The sequence below is a fragment of the Epinephelus lanceolatus genome, chromosome 5 (assembly GCF_041903045.1).
Source record: "Epinephelus lanceolatus isolate andai-2023 chromosome 5, ASM4190304v1, whole genome shotgun sequence".
Classification (NCBI taxonomy): domain Eukaryota; kingdom Metazoa; phylum Chordata; class Actinopteri; order Perciformes; family Serranidae; genus Epinephelus; species Epinephelus lanceolatus.
The window spans coordinates 16,146,889-16,162,768 of NC_135738.1; the positions used below are offsets into that span (position 1 = coordinate 16,146,889).

General features: G+C 41.2%; 1 protein-coding gene across 1 annotated transcript in view; it reads right to left on the bottom strand.

Annotated features, from left to right (window-relative positions):
* cntn1a (contactin 1a) overlaps positions 1-15,880 on the bottom strand; it is an 89,131-nt gene that overhangs the window by 12,151 nt on the left and 61,100 nt on the right. Inside the window, exons 9-16 of the mRNA XM_033635354.2 lie at positions 12,925-13,024; positions 11,895-12,076; positions 11,461-11,585; positions 9,590-9,707; positions 9,148-9,295; positions 7,252-7,379; positions 3,675-3,847; positions 1,848-1,971 (exon numbers count right to left, since the gene is read on the bottom strand). Of these exons, the coding sequence (XP_033491245.2) occupies positions 1,848-1,971; positions 3,675-3,847; positions 7,252-7,379; positions 9,148-9,295; positions 9,590-9,707; positions 11,461-11,585; positions 11,895-12,076; positions 12,925-13,024 (1,098 nt within the window). The remainder of the gene's footprint in view (positions 1-1,847; positions 1,972-3,674; positions 3,848-7,251; positions 7,380-9,147; positions 9,296-9,589; positions 9,708-11,460; positions 11,586-11,894; positions 12,077-12,924; positions 13,025-15,880) is intronic.

A 15,880-nucleotide genomic window follows, 5' to 3' on the forward strand; every position in this document is an offset into this window, starting at 1 on the left:
ACATGCACACCCGTCATATGAAAACAGCTCTTCAACCTATCTCAAATCCCTACTAATAACAAGCTACAGGTGCAGAGCTGTGTTTTTAGCCCGGGACAATCTCCTGGAGCAGATCTGCTTCCTCATCTGCTGTGATAAATGGCTGTCTTTCATCTCTCTCTCGCTGCGCCCCGGACTGCTGGCATTTGGCACTCCATTAGGAGCGGCCCAGGGCCTGTGTTTTGGTTCCACTCTGGGAAACGTTACAGTCAGCTGCTGTGCGTTCACCTGGCAATCTGTCAACACCTGCTCAGAGAGCAGCAGCAGTGGCAGCACACCCAAGGCACAACAGGGATCACTGGCAGCCAGATCACCGCTAGAGCTCTTGGGTTCCTATCTGAAGAGACCCTTTGTCCGCCAACACTGGGCCTGTTTCAAGACCCGAGGGGAGGGCTGTAAGGCAAGCTCTCACTCATCAGGAAGTGGAGGGTGAAAACAAAGCCTGATGATTCATCCGGGAGGTGAAATACAGTAAATGACAGACAGAGCAATGTGGAAGAGTGGCAGTGTTTATGTTGTGCCTGTCGATATCTGTATGTGGGAGGAAGAACAAGAACAGAAATCAGCAGCTCGCCTTATCAAAATATTGTGGTGAGAGATAGAAATCTATGATGTCCTACACGCTTTAGTCATCAAATACTCATCACATGGCATCACACAACTCACAACCATAAACATTCAACTTGCTGTATTGCCAGCAGCTCACTACTGTATGAAAAGCTACATTATTCAATTATAGTCATGACAAATGGGAGCTGACACTCTATTTTATTCTATTCAGTTTAATCAAATATGCTGTTTCTAATAAACCAACCAAAGCAACAAGACTCACAAAAACTTTCCTGCAAAAACTTTACGATATATTTTCCAGGTTTGTTTGGCTGTACATAAAGTTTTTGGATAAATATGATTGCAATGTGCCAACACACACTGTAGCCAAACAATATAATCTAGAGATATGGTGCCATATGTATGTTTGAGTTGACCTATTCATTATTTTTTGCACCTATAGAAAGGCTGTACTGGTCGACTATCACTGGCAGTAATTGCAAGTTACTGGTATCGAAGTGCATCATCTCTGAGCAGACAGCTTCTCTAGGTGGTGGTGGTAGATAGTGTTTCCTGTGTGTGTGTCTCCCTCTCCCCTGTAGCACTTCCTCTCTCGCTTTCCTTAGCATAGGGTGCTGGGGTCAACAGAATATCTGGCAAAACCGGCTATGGTCTGACGGAGAGATTTACTTCTCTCTAAACATGCACTGGATAAAGCACTTGGGTTCTCTCTCTGTTGCTTCTCTCTTTTTTCGCATGCAGTGTCTGACAATTAGAGTTGGGGAAAAATTTTAATGAGTAGTTTAGGAATGTGTATCTGATGAAGTGTGAATTTCTTTTATCTTGTGCTCAGTTTAATGAGCTCTGTGGAATTAAACCTCCTGAAAATCGGGCTCCAAATCTTCAAAATTTCTCTACAACATTAAATATTCATAAATTAGCAGGCGTCAAAGTTTAAAAAAACATCTTTGCAGTTAGGTATTATTTATAAAGAGTTTAACACCCCAACACTCAGCTAATCTGCTTCATTAGGACGGTGTGGGTGTAGTTTGATCAGATTTGATTGACAGTACCCAGAAAATCCACTTGAAACCAGTGAGAGGAGAACAGACATTACACAGAAATATCTCATGTAAATCAGAGAACAGTGTGTTCGTGCTGAATCCCATTGCTCCTTGTCAGAAACTGACAGTGAATTTTTTTTTAGAGCCCTCATGATATGTAATATACATGGCTGTGTGCATATTCTCGTGACTCACCTCTGACAACCAGGTGGGCAGAGGCGGTGACATTGTCAATAGTGGTCTGTGCAGTGCAGGTGTAGCGTCCAGAATGCTTCAGCTGGACGTTCTTAATGAGCAGCTCGCCGTTTGAGCTTCCATTCTGGACAAAAGACACAAGAGACAATTAACTGAGGAGTGAGCAGAACATCATACATCATGAGACAAAACTTCCCCACTGTGTGATGGTCAAAGCAAAATTATCATGTTAGATATTTTTCACTCAGCCTGGAACTCATCTTGAAATATGGAGCAAAAACAAAGTCTAATGTCAGTGGTGGTGGAGCGACCTCTAGCTCACCTGGGAGAGCGTACACCCCATATAGGCTGAGTCCTGTGCAGCAGCCTGGGATCAATTACAACTCGTTTCCTTTTGCTGTGTGTCTCTCCCTCCTTTCCTGTCACTCATTTAGTGGCCGGGTATTTTTCTGCTTCTTAATGGGTGCATTATATAGACAGTAAAATGTGTCTACATCGACAGGTTCACAACGTATGTACACTCTGCTTGTTCCATACACAGAAACATGTGGATGGACTGTAGTTGGGTGAAATAAAACATTAGAAATGAGGATAATATTTATTACATTCTTTAAAATACGAGCAGAGCAGAGCTGCACTCCAACTCCCCATTAAGAGAGGCTGTGTGCATTTATATAGGAGGAGCACTTTAACACTTAACTTCATTTATTATTTCAGAAGCTAAAAGTTTAGTTCTGTTTCCTCTGTTGAGTTTATAACTGCAGTTTTTAGTGTTGCTGCTTAAATTGCCCATGATATTTACCACAGTGACATTACAACTCTTACTGCAATCCCAGCAGAAAACTGCTCACAGTTTGACGAATCAGTCATGTAAATAGCAGTGCACCAGCTGAAGGCACACCTGGCTTTTGAAGCGAATGGAAATTGACACTCTGATTGGTTAAATTCATGTCAAGCACAAAACAAACCCCCCTTGCGCCTTACTTTGCATCCAGATTATGCACCATTTAACCAGCAAAAGCAGAGCTGGACACCCTCTAACTGCACTGGCGCCATGAACTTGACTCTACTATAGATCCTTTAAAAAGGGCCCATTATTCCAGTCACCAAAGTAACTCTGCAAGACCAGAGAGACAGAGAAATCCAACCTGAGCGGCCAATTAGAAGAACTGGACATTGACTTCGGCTTAGGGGCTTCAGCTCTTTTCCTATGAAGAAATATCAAGCTCCACATATTTGCTCGAGACAGAACTCCCACCGTAGAACAGTAAAACCATCACAAAAATGTGCTTTGAAAATACATGACTGCATTGAACTCGCTGTCTCAGAGTCAAACTGGTATTATCCTAATACCACACAAACAGTATTAAGTGGAACTGGACCCCGTTTTTACGAGGGGAAAGTCCTCCTTGTGTACAAAAATGGGGTATCATCAATCAAAATCATAATAGTGTTTGCGTAGTAGGCAGAGTGACAAACGAGAAATGCTAACCGCTAACTTATGGTTAGAGCTGCACTATGAGAGAGAGTGGGTCATGTCAACAATAATGGATGTTAGCGGAAATTGCTATTAAACTGATATATAATGCACTATTCCACTCAGGGAAGGAATGTGAAATGGCTTTTAGAGTCATATTCATTTAAAACAGGCTGTACTTTTCCATTTCAGGTGTTCCAAAAAAAACCCAAACCCGACCTTTGACGTGGACGAGCTCCAGGCTACAGCTGAGATTTTGCATGTGGGCCAAAGTTGGGGTTGTAAAGTCAAACTGTGATAATTTGTTAATGTATCTTTAAAACACTCAATCAAACAATGTGATGTCTCACCAGGGTGCGTTCATAATGTTGGCTCTCCTTGTGTAGGTCAATGACCCGGCCGTCCAGGGACCAGATAAAGGTGATGTCCAGAGAGGGGTCATGTGACGCAGCGCACTGCATACCGCTGTTCTCACCCACTTTAACGTCAGCATTGGACGGTGCCAAGGTGATCTTTGTGGACTCTGGGGGGAAACACAAGAGGATGAGGGAATGAGTGAGGATGAGAAGACATCAGTCCAGCTGCATTTAGATTATTAGAAATTTGATTTAATGGATGGAAATAACATGTAAATGACTCCAATAAAAAGGCAATCTTAAGCATTCGCAGGGACAGAGCTTCAGTAAATGGAATAAATGCAAAACTAAAATAAACTTATATAGGAAAAATGAGGAGAGACTTATGAATCATCTTGAGAGAAAAGCACTTAAAGCAAAGGACATTGTTAAAAACCCTGCATGGTGTCTTAATTGATTGCAATCTCAAGTTTAAAAACTACTGTAGGTGACAGTAATAACTAAATCACCTTTTTACCATTTCAAAAAATTGCCAAACTTAGAGGCCGATGTGTCAAAACATGATTTAGAAAAACTCATTCATGCTTTTATTCCCAGCTGTGTTGACTACCCTAACAGTCTTTTAGCACACCTTCCTAAAAACATCAAACTGCTTCAGTTTGTACAAAATGCAGCTGCTACAGCTCTTACAAAAACCAAAATATCTGACCATATTACTCTGATGCTTAAGTCTTCACACTGGCTCCTGGTAAGTCCCAGAATTGACATTAAAGCATGGCTGAGTCACTGAATGAGGCAGGACCAAAATACCTCTCAGATGTTTCAGTAGTACACACCTGTTAGACCTCTCAGATTAGTGGAAAGAAATTCAAAAACGTTCACTTGGTCCACACTGAGGCAGCTGATTCTGCTATTAAGACATTAGAAGGTACGTATATAGAAAGAGAGACTTCTTACAAATATCTGGGCATGTGGTGTGAAGCGCTGACTTTTAAAGTCCATATTGATACTCTTGGAAAAGCTCAGACCTCAGACCAAAAACTGTTTTTTAAACATGATTTCAATTTTAGACCAGAAAGAAAATTTCCCACAGCTCAAATATATCTGTATTAGACTATGATGGTGTGATTTACATGCATGCAACCTCATGCCTACCTAAAAAAACTTGATTCTGCATCTCATGCTACTTTATGTTTTGTCACAAATGCAGGCTCAAACACTCACCATTGCATTTTATATGAATGTGTAGGATGGTTCTCTCTGTACCAGAGGGGGAAATCTACATGGTGCTATTTATTGCCAAGGTATTATCAGGTAAACTATCTCCATATTATATCTCCAGCCTTTTATCTCTAGACTAAAGCACTCAATCTACAAATCTGATTTCTTCTAAATGTCTCCAGGGTGCGTTCAGAGCAGAGACAATTGCATTCTCTTTTAATGCACCCTGGGCATGGAATGAGCTCTAAGATTACCTTGGAAGTACTCCCTTCTTCAAATACTTTTTAAGTATTCAAAGAGGAGGACCTGTTGTGCTCTACATAATCACTGACTTAGTGGAATGTGTATGAATATTACTGGTACGGCCTGAATGCCTCTCTTCTTTAACTATTTCTCTAATGTTACTTTTTGCTCTACTATGTGAAATTGTTTTTCATGTAAAAGTGATTATGCTGCTGTCTTGATCAGGACTCCCCAGAGGAGGAGATCTTGTGTCTCAATGGGAAACCTGGCTTAATAAAGAATTAAGAAAATCTGTTGGTAATACCTACTGTCAGAGTTAAACATGGCGAGCTCAGCTCAGCTCTGGAACCAACTTCCTGATTGTATCAAAGGTACTCTACCTTAGCCAGCTTCAAATATAAACTTTAAACCCAACTGCTTTCAGATGCTTTTTGTTAAGTGCTCCTGTGCACTCTAGTTTCTGCTCTTTCAGCTGATCTGATGCACTCTAAGCTTTTATTTTCATGTTCTTTTAACCATCATATTTGTTTGTGATTCTTTTATTGGCTTGCAGGAACAGACGCATTTGAATTAAGTTACAAAGCTTTCATTTCATGGTTTACATTAAAACACCAACCAGTTTCGACTCTATGGTCTTCGTCAGGATGCAAAAGGGTGGACAGAGGTCAAGCAAACATTTTACAAGCTTGGTAGGGGGCGTCAAGCAGTCTTGATTTACAAGTGAGCACAGGCAGGTCACAGCAATGGATTATAATGAGAAGCCATTTTGAAAATGACGTGCCTCCACAGGTGTTTAAAAAAAGATAAGAGAAAAAAAAATCATAATAATAAAAAATAATAACAAGACAACATCAACAACAATAGAACAAATCACTTGTCATATATTGATATTTCTCAATTAAAAGTAGGGTGTATTATCAGGATATATTATTGCATCAAGTCTGAAAATCCAAAGTTTCTCTCTGGAGAAGTCTACATACATGATCTCTGCCTGAAGTTCATCTTTTGTTCCCATGTGCTAACCCTTTTCTTCAAGAGCACCTTCGTTTTCTTGAGCATCATAAGATTAAGACGGTCCTTGAGCACACTACTATCTCGATCTTCAAAGTGTGATACAATATGGTACTCTTGAATTAGAAAAAGTTAGACTTTTAGTCCGGAAATCTCAGAAAAATGTTTATACAACCTGGTTCCTTTTAATACAATACGTAGGAACGTACCTTTGCTTGAACTAAACCTCCTCTTCCAATAGCAAAATAACCTGGTGCCCTTTAACTACCATAATTATAGACATTGAAGAAGAGGATTCACAGTGTGACCATTCTACAAACTCACATCTTGTTGTTTTGTTTGTTTGTTTGTCTCATGTACAGTCTATTTAAGACAGTGTGCTTGTCTACTGTTTGCTACTTTAATGTACATGTATTAATGTATGTTGGCCTTGGAAGGGATGGGAGGTGGGAGTAGAGAGGGGGGTTCATAATGAGAGACGTCACCTGTGATCCTGCACCTTTTTCTCTGAATGGAAATATTAAATTCAAGTTTATAGAAAATAAATGACTGACTAAAATGAAATGGCTAGAGCTGTTCAATGTGCATAAAAGTCCAGCAGAGGGCAGAAAAGAGCTGTGCATCCAGCACCACTGGAGCTCAACTGTACAAGACTAAAAATGTTTGACAGCTGAGATTACATGTCTAAAGACAAGACATCATGAGTAAAAATAATTTATATATATAATATCAATGTTATTCGCTATTCAATCAAACTATCTCAACAACTTTATAGCTCGAGTCCTCCCCTCATGTCTTTTTGAGCAGCGTGAGGATGAAGCCTTGTCTCATCACATCTGATCTAAAGCAATCCCCTCTCGCCTCTGTCCTTGGGGAATGACTGAATACCCACCAGTAGCCTGCACGCTGTCACTCTGCTCAGAGGACTATAATTCAACAGTAGACATTTGGAGGACAGGACTGTTTGGTGGGACAGGAATGATTGCCAGCAAAGGTTGACATCAGTCAAAGCAACACAAACTTTCCTGGAAACATTAGAATGACGGAAGGTATGACGAGAGTCATCAGTTAAGTTTCTTTATGAGCTGGAACTTGCCTGTAACCAACAGAGCACCCGTGCTGTTGGCTTTGCCCCGGTCGTTCTCGGCGAAGCAAGTGTATCTGCCTTCATCTGCTCGCGTCACGTTGAGGATCTCCAGGCTCCCATCCTCCCAGATGAACACCCTGAGGAAAAACTAGAATTAATTCTTCACACACTGACAAGAAAGAGCTATGTGATATAAAATATTCAGCACGATATGAAGGTCAAGAGTCCAGCACGTGTTATTCCATGGATGTGTGGATGATGAAAAATGATGAAAGTACTCTGAATGTTTGTCGGTTCCCTAATGGGATGTATGGTTTTCCAAGAAGGACAAGAATGTGAACTTGAAACTATTCAGCAACGTTAAATTGCTCTAAAAAGAGGAAGCAGTGTTTGATTCATTTTTCTCTGCATATTTCATATTCATGCATGACAAACAGCATCGTGCCAGCTGCCCCGTCACTATTCCACACCCTCTCTCACGCAGACAACCACCGTAAAGATTACTATGAGGCGTATGCTGCATAGTAATTTGGCCACTGCTCCTCCTCTGTGAGTCCCAAGTGTGGTGCACGGGGGTGTGCAGGGTGGGGGGGCGGAGGTTGGGGGTCTTAGAGCTCACAGATTAGGCTTGTTTTGTCAGTGAGGAGCATAAGACAGCGATTTACACATCCAGTCTGTCCATGCTGATGAGCTTGAGAATGAGCTTAATGTCAGCCAGTGACAGACAGCAGAGCGGTGCACAGCAATCACTGACAAACAACAGGACTTTTCTGGCACACAGTAAATTTGGGGGATGTAGAGCTTATTTAGATCCCCCAAAATCACTATACTGTATGTGCCTTGCTGCTCTAGGTGGGATAGACTCTAGATCCCTTTAAAAGCAGAGACATCACAATCTCAGTACGTGTCCTAGTGTTAATATGACCCAGATGTGTCTCACAGTCACAGAAAGAGGTTGATGAATATTTGCATTAAAAACTACAGTGCAAAAAGAAGTCTCTGCCATAATAAACCAGCTCGTTCTCACTACAAACTCATCAAATACCCTGCTTTTGTCAGTGGATCTCAACGTCAGACACCAACGCATAGAGGCAACCTTCTTGGCTGTAGGATACGCACTGAGCAGCAGCTGTTTCAACCCAACTTTTCATATACTGCGGCTTTGTTAGTGGACCAAAGTGTCAGACTCCGACGCACAGCAGCACCAGGCGGTGGCAGTTTGTGACACAGCCAGTAACTAGTGTAGTATGAAGAGCGAGAAAGTTCATACAGGGCGGACGGGAGGGGAGTTTATTTCCTCTGTGGAACAAAAGTCGTTAGAGTTATTTCAATAAGAATGTAGTGTGCCAATATGTGTAACATGCAGCGCTAGTGACGTTTGTGACGTAACATTACATTAATAACAACCGTACTTATTTTGAGCCATACCATGATGTTTTATTCTAAACCTAACTATGTGGTTTTGTTGCCTAAACCTGCAGAAGTAAACCTAATAACAAATGTATTACCTAAACTAAGTTTTATCTTAAGAAGACTATGCATTTCATGAGCAGAAAAAGGAATACAGAAAGTGTATTTTGAAAAGACCCAGCGCATGTTCCAAGCACAAATTGACACACCATACCTGAACATCCAAAACTGCCACAGGAGGGTACCTAGCGCATCATATTTTGTCGTGTAGGTCCACTGACAAAGCGGCAGTATTTGGCATTTTTGGATGAGAATGTGTTGGATTAACCAGCCTCTCTGTGGCTCAGAGGCTGTAGCTCGGAGGTAAAAAGCGCTTTGAGTGGTTGGATGACTAGAAAGGCACTATACAAATGCACGCCATTCCATTTACCATCTGAATGAATAATATACATACAATATTACCAGGTTAGAGGACAAAATTAAGAGCCTGCTCACCTGGTAGAGTTGTGGAGCAGCTCTGTGTCTTTGCTCCAGGAGAAGCTGGGCTTTGGAGCCGCCTTGGGACGACATTCAATCACCACTCGGCCGTTTCTAGGTGCCATGACTCTCTTCACTGGGTTGTTTTCAAACGTGGGAGCACAGGCTGAGGAGGGAAGTTTGGATTATTCATCAGTAGACTTATGGCCCATTTTTACATTCATAAAAATGTGTGGTGTACTGATCTAACATATTGTGCGTGTGTTTGGATGGCCAAAGTCTATTTTTGGAAACATTTTCAATTTGTTTTTTCAGCACTGTTTTGTTTCCTTTCTTTTTAAATAAAATCGACGTTGCACTCCAGAAGTCCTAATGAGCTCCAATTAGTCAGCTTGAAACGTGACCTTTAAATCACTGATGCAGCCCTTTGTGCTGCGGCTGTAGCCAGAGTGTGACTCACCGTACACACGCAGCTCTGCGTTGGCATATATGATTCCGTGGTGATTCTCTGCTATGCACTGGTACATCCCTGAATCGTCAAACGTCAAGCTGCTGAACTTCATCTCTTTCCTGTCAGTCTGTGGAAAATATGGCGTGGGACGTTAAATTTCATCATTCTACATTTTCATGCAATTCAAATTCCATTAGTAAGCAAATGATTCAGATCAAACAGCTGGTTGTTGATAACCACTGAGGTACGGGTGACAATTAGTTAATTTGACGAGGAGAGGATTTCATTAATGCATAATGATGTATCCAGCTGCATATATCAAACAGCCTCCCCCACGCTGCTGTGTGTCACTACTTGTTACTCTCCTGGGGCTTTTTCAGGCCTGATGACAGTTGTTTCTATGGAGGGTTACACAACCAATGCTAGCACCCACTCATGGGTATATAACAGCAACAGCTAAATTGAAATGCATAAGATTATATCTATATCTGTTTATCTATCTAGATAGCTATATAGATAGATAAACAGATAAAGAAAACAAGAATGCAAGCCTTTGTTGCTCACAGTTTTTGCTCATTTTTCATGAGTTGAAGCAAATGATCTAACTTTTTTCTCCACACAAAAGATTGAGTTCTCTCACATTTCAGTATGCACAATGTGATTGGTCAATACTACTCAGACTACAAACAGAATGCAATACCAGAGTGCTTCTGATACCAGATCTTGTACAGTGATAAAACTTCACATTTTAGAGTGGCCTTTTACTGTGACCGGCTCACAGCACATCTGTGCAATAATGATGCAGTTTAATCAGCATCTTGGTATGTCACGCCAATCAGGTGGATGGATTATCTGGGAAAAGGTAAACAGTCCGGAGATTAAAGGGGCAAAACACACTGGCCAAAATGCAATCTTGGAACCCATCAGCTATCGTCTGCCAACAATTTAGCTTTTTATTAGCTTTTTTTTATCTAAATGTATCTGCATTCAAATGCATATCTGTCTATCTGTTTATAGAGATCAGCCAAAATGAAAGGCACACAACCAAGGAAGTGTTGGCCCCAGATATCTGCTTGCTACACCGACACCCCTGAAATACTGGCCGTTGCTCTCAGAGGCAGAGCTAAACCAACAGCTAATGAGTTTCAACAATGGCTGTGAATTGAATGTTCATTTCACTACCATAAGCCGCCTTCAATGTAATTACCAAAGATTTGGCAATGCATCCAACCGGTCAAGTGAGCCAGGCCAGGACCTCCACATTTGGCTTCTTCAGCTGAATGACTGGTCTGAGACCTGAGGTTTCTGATGGTTTGTGCAGAAATTCTTTAGATGTGCAAACTAATTATTGCATATATTTGGGTGGCTGGTCTCAGACGATCTTGTAGGTGAAGAAGCTGGATGTCGATCCAGGGCTGGTGTGCTTACACCTAGTCTGCAGTTGCCAGTCTGTTGGATGTACTGCTAAATTCATTCAATTCACGGTGAACAGCCCAGGTGGACATTCCTGCGGTCAGCAGCCCTCAAAACTTGCAACATCAGTGGGACTGTGTAGTGGGATAAAAGTGAACATTTTAGAGCGGCCTTTAATTATGACAAGCTCAAGGCACACCTGTGTACTAATCCTGCTGTTTAATATGCCACACTTGTCAGGGGGATGGATTATCTTGTAGAAGAAGTGCCTACTTACATGGATTTTAACAAATTTGTGAACACAATTTGTGAGAAAAAAGTCTTTTGTGGGGGTAGAAAACATCTTACATCTCTTCTTTCAACTCATGACAAATGGGAGCAGAAATAAAAGTGTTGCATTTTTATTTTTTTAGTGGATATTACATAAATATAGTACAACAATAAAGATTTAGGTGTTTGAATATTACCAGTTCTCCATTTTTCAGCCAGCGGATGTGTGGTTTAGGTTTGCCGCTGGCTATGCAGGACATGGTGTAAGCACTGCTGAGGTCTTTCTCTGTGCTGATGATGTGCTCCACCCACTCAGGGAAGGCTGCAAATGAGAAAAATCAGAGCTACAGTTTTTGTGAAAATTCTAAGGAAACAAAGCTGCTCAATAAAAAAGTATATGATGTGATACTTGAGGCATTACAGCAAGTGTTAGATCCAAAAAGAAAAACCTGAGGGAAATGTAATAGGTACTGATAAGAACAAAGGGTTGGTGTCGAATTTATAGAAAATTAACACAGCTGGTAAAAACTTGTAAAACTTACATTTGATGAATGCTTGTACTCCTCCTCATCACCACCATCATCACGTTTTAAGAAAAGACAGCTGACATGACATACAACACAAATCTCACCTTCGACAGACACATGTGCAGCATGATAGTCTTTTCCTCTCGAGTTCACTGCCTCACACTGATAGCTGCCAGCGTCTTCAAATTGTACGTTGTACAGGTGCAGATGAGCTCCCGCCATCCGCACCTCGTGATTGGGTGGCAGCTGTCCATCTAATTTCTTCCAGCGGATCTCGGGGACGGGGCTGGGAAGGGCAGAGAGAGAAGAGAGAGAAATAATACACAAAGCGGGCTTCAACATGTAACGCATCACTGCTCTCATCATTTTGAAACATGATTAATAAATGATTTAGCTCAGAGAATAGGAGGGGAGTCTCAAACAATCTAAGCAACAGTAAACAACATTTTGCTGAGCATTGGGGGGAACTAATACGGCGTTTTGAGAGACTGATACATCCCTATTACTTTTAATTTCATACTTCAGATGTCGATAGTATCTATGTCTGATATGCTCCATCTTTGAATTTAACTTATTTTATGCCACAATAATAACAAACACTAATCTTCCTCACTGTTAAGCAGAAAAAAACCCTCTGAAACTTTCTCTATATTCATTTAAATTCTCTTTAAATGTAGAAGATATTGTAGAAAAAAGAGACTCAAAACCCAGGATTGGACATTTGAGGGTTTACTCACGAGAAAGCCAAAGAATTAGAACATCATAACAATTTATAGTGTCTGACAAGCAAGCAGGATTAATGGACACACCTACAGCTTTCCATGACACATTCAAATGTTTTCCCTGTCACTTCCTGTTTTCCTGTTACCTAGACAACTAGCTCAGAGACCAACTGCTTCTCCTCACATAACCAAATTTGGCCAGAATCCTGCCAGATGATTTTGCTGAGGTCACGTCAGGATAATAAGTTTATGCCAGGTCACGTACACCATATATTCACACAATAAGAGTTTATGCCAGGTCATCTACACTATAAAAGATAAGTCTCACTGGCTGATATCAGATTTCATGAAACCTTTCAGTCCTAACAGTGCACACCTCAAACAGTCGTAACTAATAATCTCTCACACTTACTTCCCCAAAGCGAAGCATTCCAAGGTGATGTTCTGCCCCACCAGAGCAATGGTGTCTGGAAACTTCACTTTGAGGTCAGCAGGGTATTTTCTGATGGGACCTGAGAGGAGCAACAACGGAACAGAATCATGACTCAGGTGCCAAACCCATCTCTAGCTGCCAAGCCTGGAACTAATAGTGATTTCACAATGATTTAGTGTTGACTTTAACCATCTTAGTGTTTGTTCCAAGGTTTTCTTTCAGATCATCTTCTATCATTTCTTAAGTGGGTCAAATTAAACAAAAGATACTTTGTAAATGTTGTTTTTACCCTGATGTCCTGCTGGAGCACTCACACAAAGAGCACTATGCAACAAAGCGTTTAGGTTAGCAAAACAATGACTACATTTGCATACATGCTAGGATCCAGACTCATCCTGGTTTGGACCATATTTGACTTTAACATAAAACATCAGAGACCAGACTTGATGGGAGAAACTTTGACCCAGGCTTACAAACATTTTGTTAGTTATTTGTCTCTATGTATACATGTTTTGGGATTTTATTATCCAAGGAAGTTTAAATGGCTCATTTCGACTGGGTTTGTCCACAGGTTGATCATCATACTTTTGCTGTAAGGACAAACTACTAACATAACTCTACTTGATCAAACACCAGCCCATACTGCAGAGTAGTGTTGTGTCATTTGCGAACGAATCGTTCAAAAGAACGAATCTGTTGAGTGAATGTCCTGAACTGAATCATCTTCCGGAACTGATTCTTTCATTTCTCAGTTCAGTTGAGCTCAGCAGCGAGCATGCAGGCCGGGAGTGGAACTTCTAATTCCGTCCATGAATCACTCGCGAGGCAGCCAGGGTGCAGGGAGGGACTGCCTACTGCGTGAGGAATTACTCGGTGAATGAGTCACTCAGTGAACGAATCACTCTGTGAACGATGTAACCCCAATCCCTGAGTGATTCAAATCATTTCTTCTCAGCGATACACTTTCATAGGGACCGTTTTCTCCAAGCTAACAGCTAATGTAGCCAGAAGTCAAGCCACATGAACACAATCACACACCTCCCCATTGTTTTAACAGACTTAGTTTCCAGATAAACAAACTTAAAACGTAAGGCTGGCCAGTAACGAGACTCACCAGTGCAGAGCAGACGCAGCAGCAGCTCAGCCGTGTATCAGTTCAGTGAGTCGGACCACGCAATACACAGTCAGGGCTCCTCTGACACTGAACGATTCGGTGAACGAATCTTTTGAACGAATCTTTTTGATGAACTGATTCTAGTGATTCAGTAACATCTAAAGAACTGCTTTGCCCATCACTACTGCAGAGACATACGGAAACCACAGATAAGTACATTAACAAGCTAAAGTATCCAGATTTTAATCAAAGTACAATAGGGAGCATCCTCATTTCTAAAAACCTACAGTATAAGGGCTAATCCCTGTATCTATCCCTGTACTACTGTCACATTAGTATACATGTTAACGCATTAAATGTAACAGTGTAGACTCAGTAACTGTAACTCAGAGGATTAGCACTCATGACAGATGTATTCATTGTGTCCTATTTACCCATACATGAGACATTTTAAAATGCCTAACAAAATGCAAAGGTATGCACAACCGCCCCCAAACACAGGCACACAAACAAGTTAAAGTTAAATACGGGCCACATCATACCCAGAGGGCATCTCATAATACACATATGCATGAGAGAGCCCAAACAACTGGTGTGCTCTAATCCTGACCTCTTTGGTGGGACACAACATTCCAGTTTATGTTCCAAGTAACTGTAGTGCTATTTAAAACAAATCCTCCACAGGTTAAGCGGGCCAAAAGCTACATCATCATGAGAGTCAATATCAAGCATGGGAATAAGCAATGGATTCTGGGAAGGCCCCCAAAGGACAATGTTGAAATAGTTTCCCAGTTGTGTGTTTGTACTTCATAAGATTGTGCAAAAATGAAACATTAATAACTACTCCTCAGTACACTGCTTTACTTGGTGAACTCTCTATCTATGGAGCTGTCCATGTTCCAGTCCACTCTTTCCACAACATGCTCGCTCCATCTTTAAGCAAGTTCTTGTGTGTAAGTCTCCTTCTAAACTAATTTGCGCCTATAAATCTAATTTAAAGAGTCAACAACAGTGGTGCGACCTTATCACTTTTAAAACAAGCACTGTTGTGATTAAACATGGTGCTTTAGTACGGACAAGAGAAAGAAATCAATGCAGTACTTTGCTGCAGCCAGGCAGAGTCATTTCCTATCTTTGAGGTTATTTTCGAAACTCATCTCTTTGAAAAACACTTTAGCTCCGGCTCTATTACTCGCACCTCATTTTGCTGGTAAGAGTGCAGCCCGGATATTATTTATTTATTGAACACTTTTAGGATTCCTGCCTATTATAAAGACACATGAATTTAATCTCTCAGCTGTGTTGCATCAAGCTTAAATGCATTTTGTACATCAAAACATCGGGCTTCAACAGTTTGTGCATTTGTACTGAACCGTCAAGGTCCGGGGATCACAGTCCAGTGCACACAGCCACATGCAGAATACACAATATGTAGACTGATGGACATAACACGGAGCCAAAGTTGACATACTCAAATTAGGCCTAGAAACTTTTAGCTGTACACCGTTTACAACATGTGCTAAAGTTACTGTAGCACGACAAGCAACTCAGTCAGTCACACTATGGCAAGCCAAAATATAGCACCTGAGTTTGAGGACCCACCCACAGGTTCCTGGTCAGCTACAATAGCGAGAGAGAGTTCTGTAGAGGACAAGGACGGTGTGCCGGCGCTGCTCCACCGTTTTACGGTCTGTAAATGGAAACACATCCAACTTGCCAACGCTAATTCGACGGCATCACCCACATGTGCTGATAACTGGTATTATATATGTTTGGGTCCTTTGACTGTTTAAATCATAGCGTATATATGTTACCAAGGTC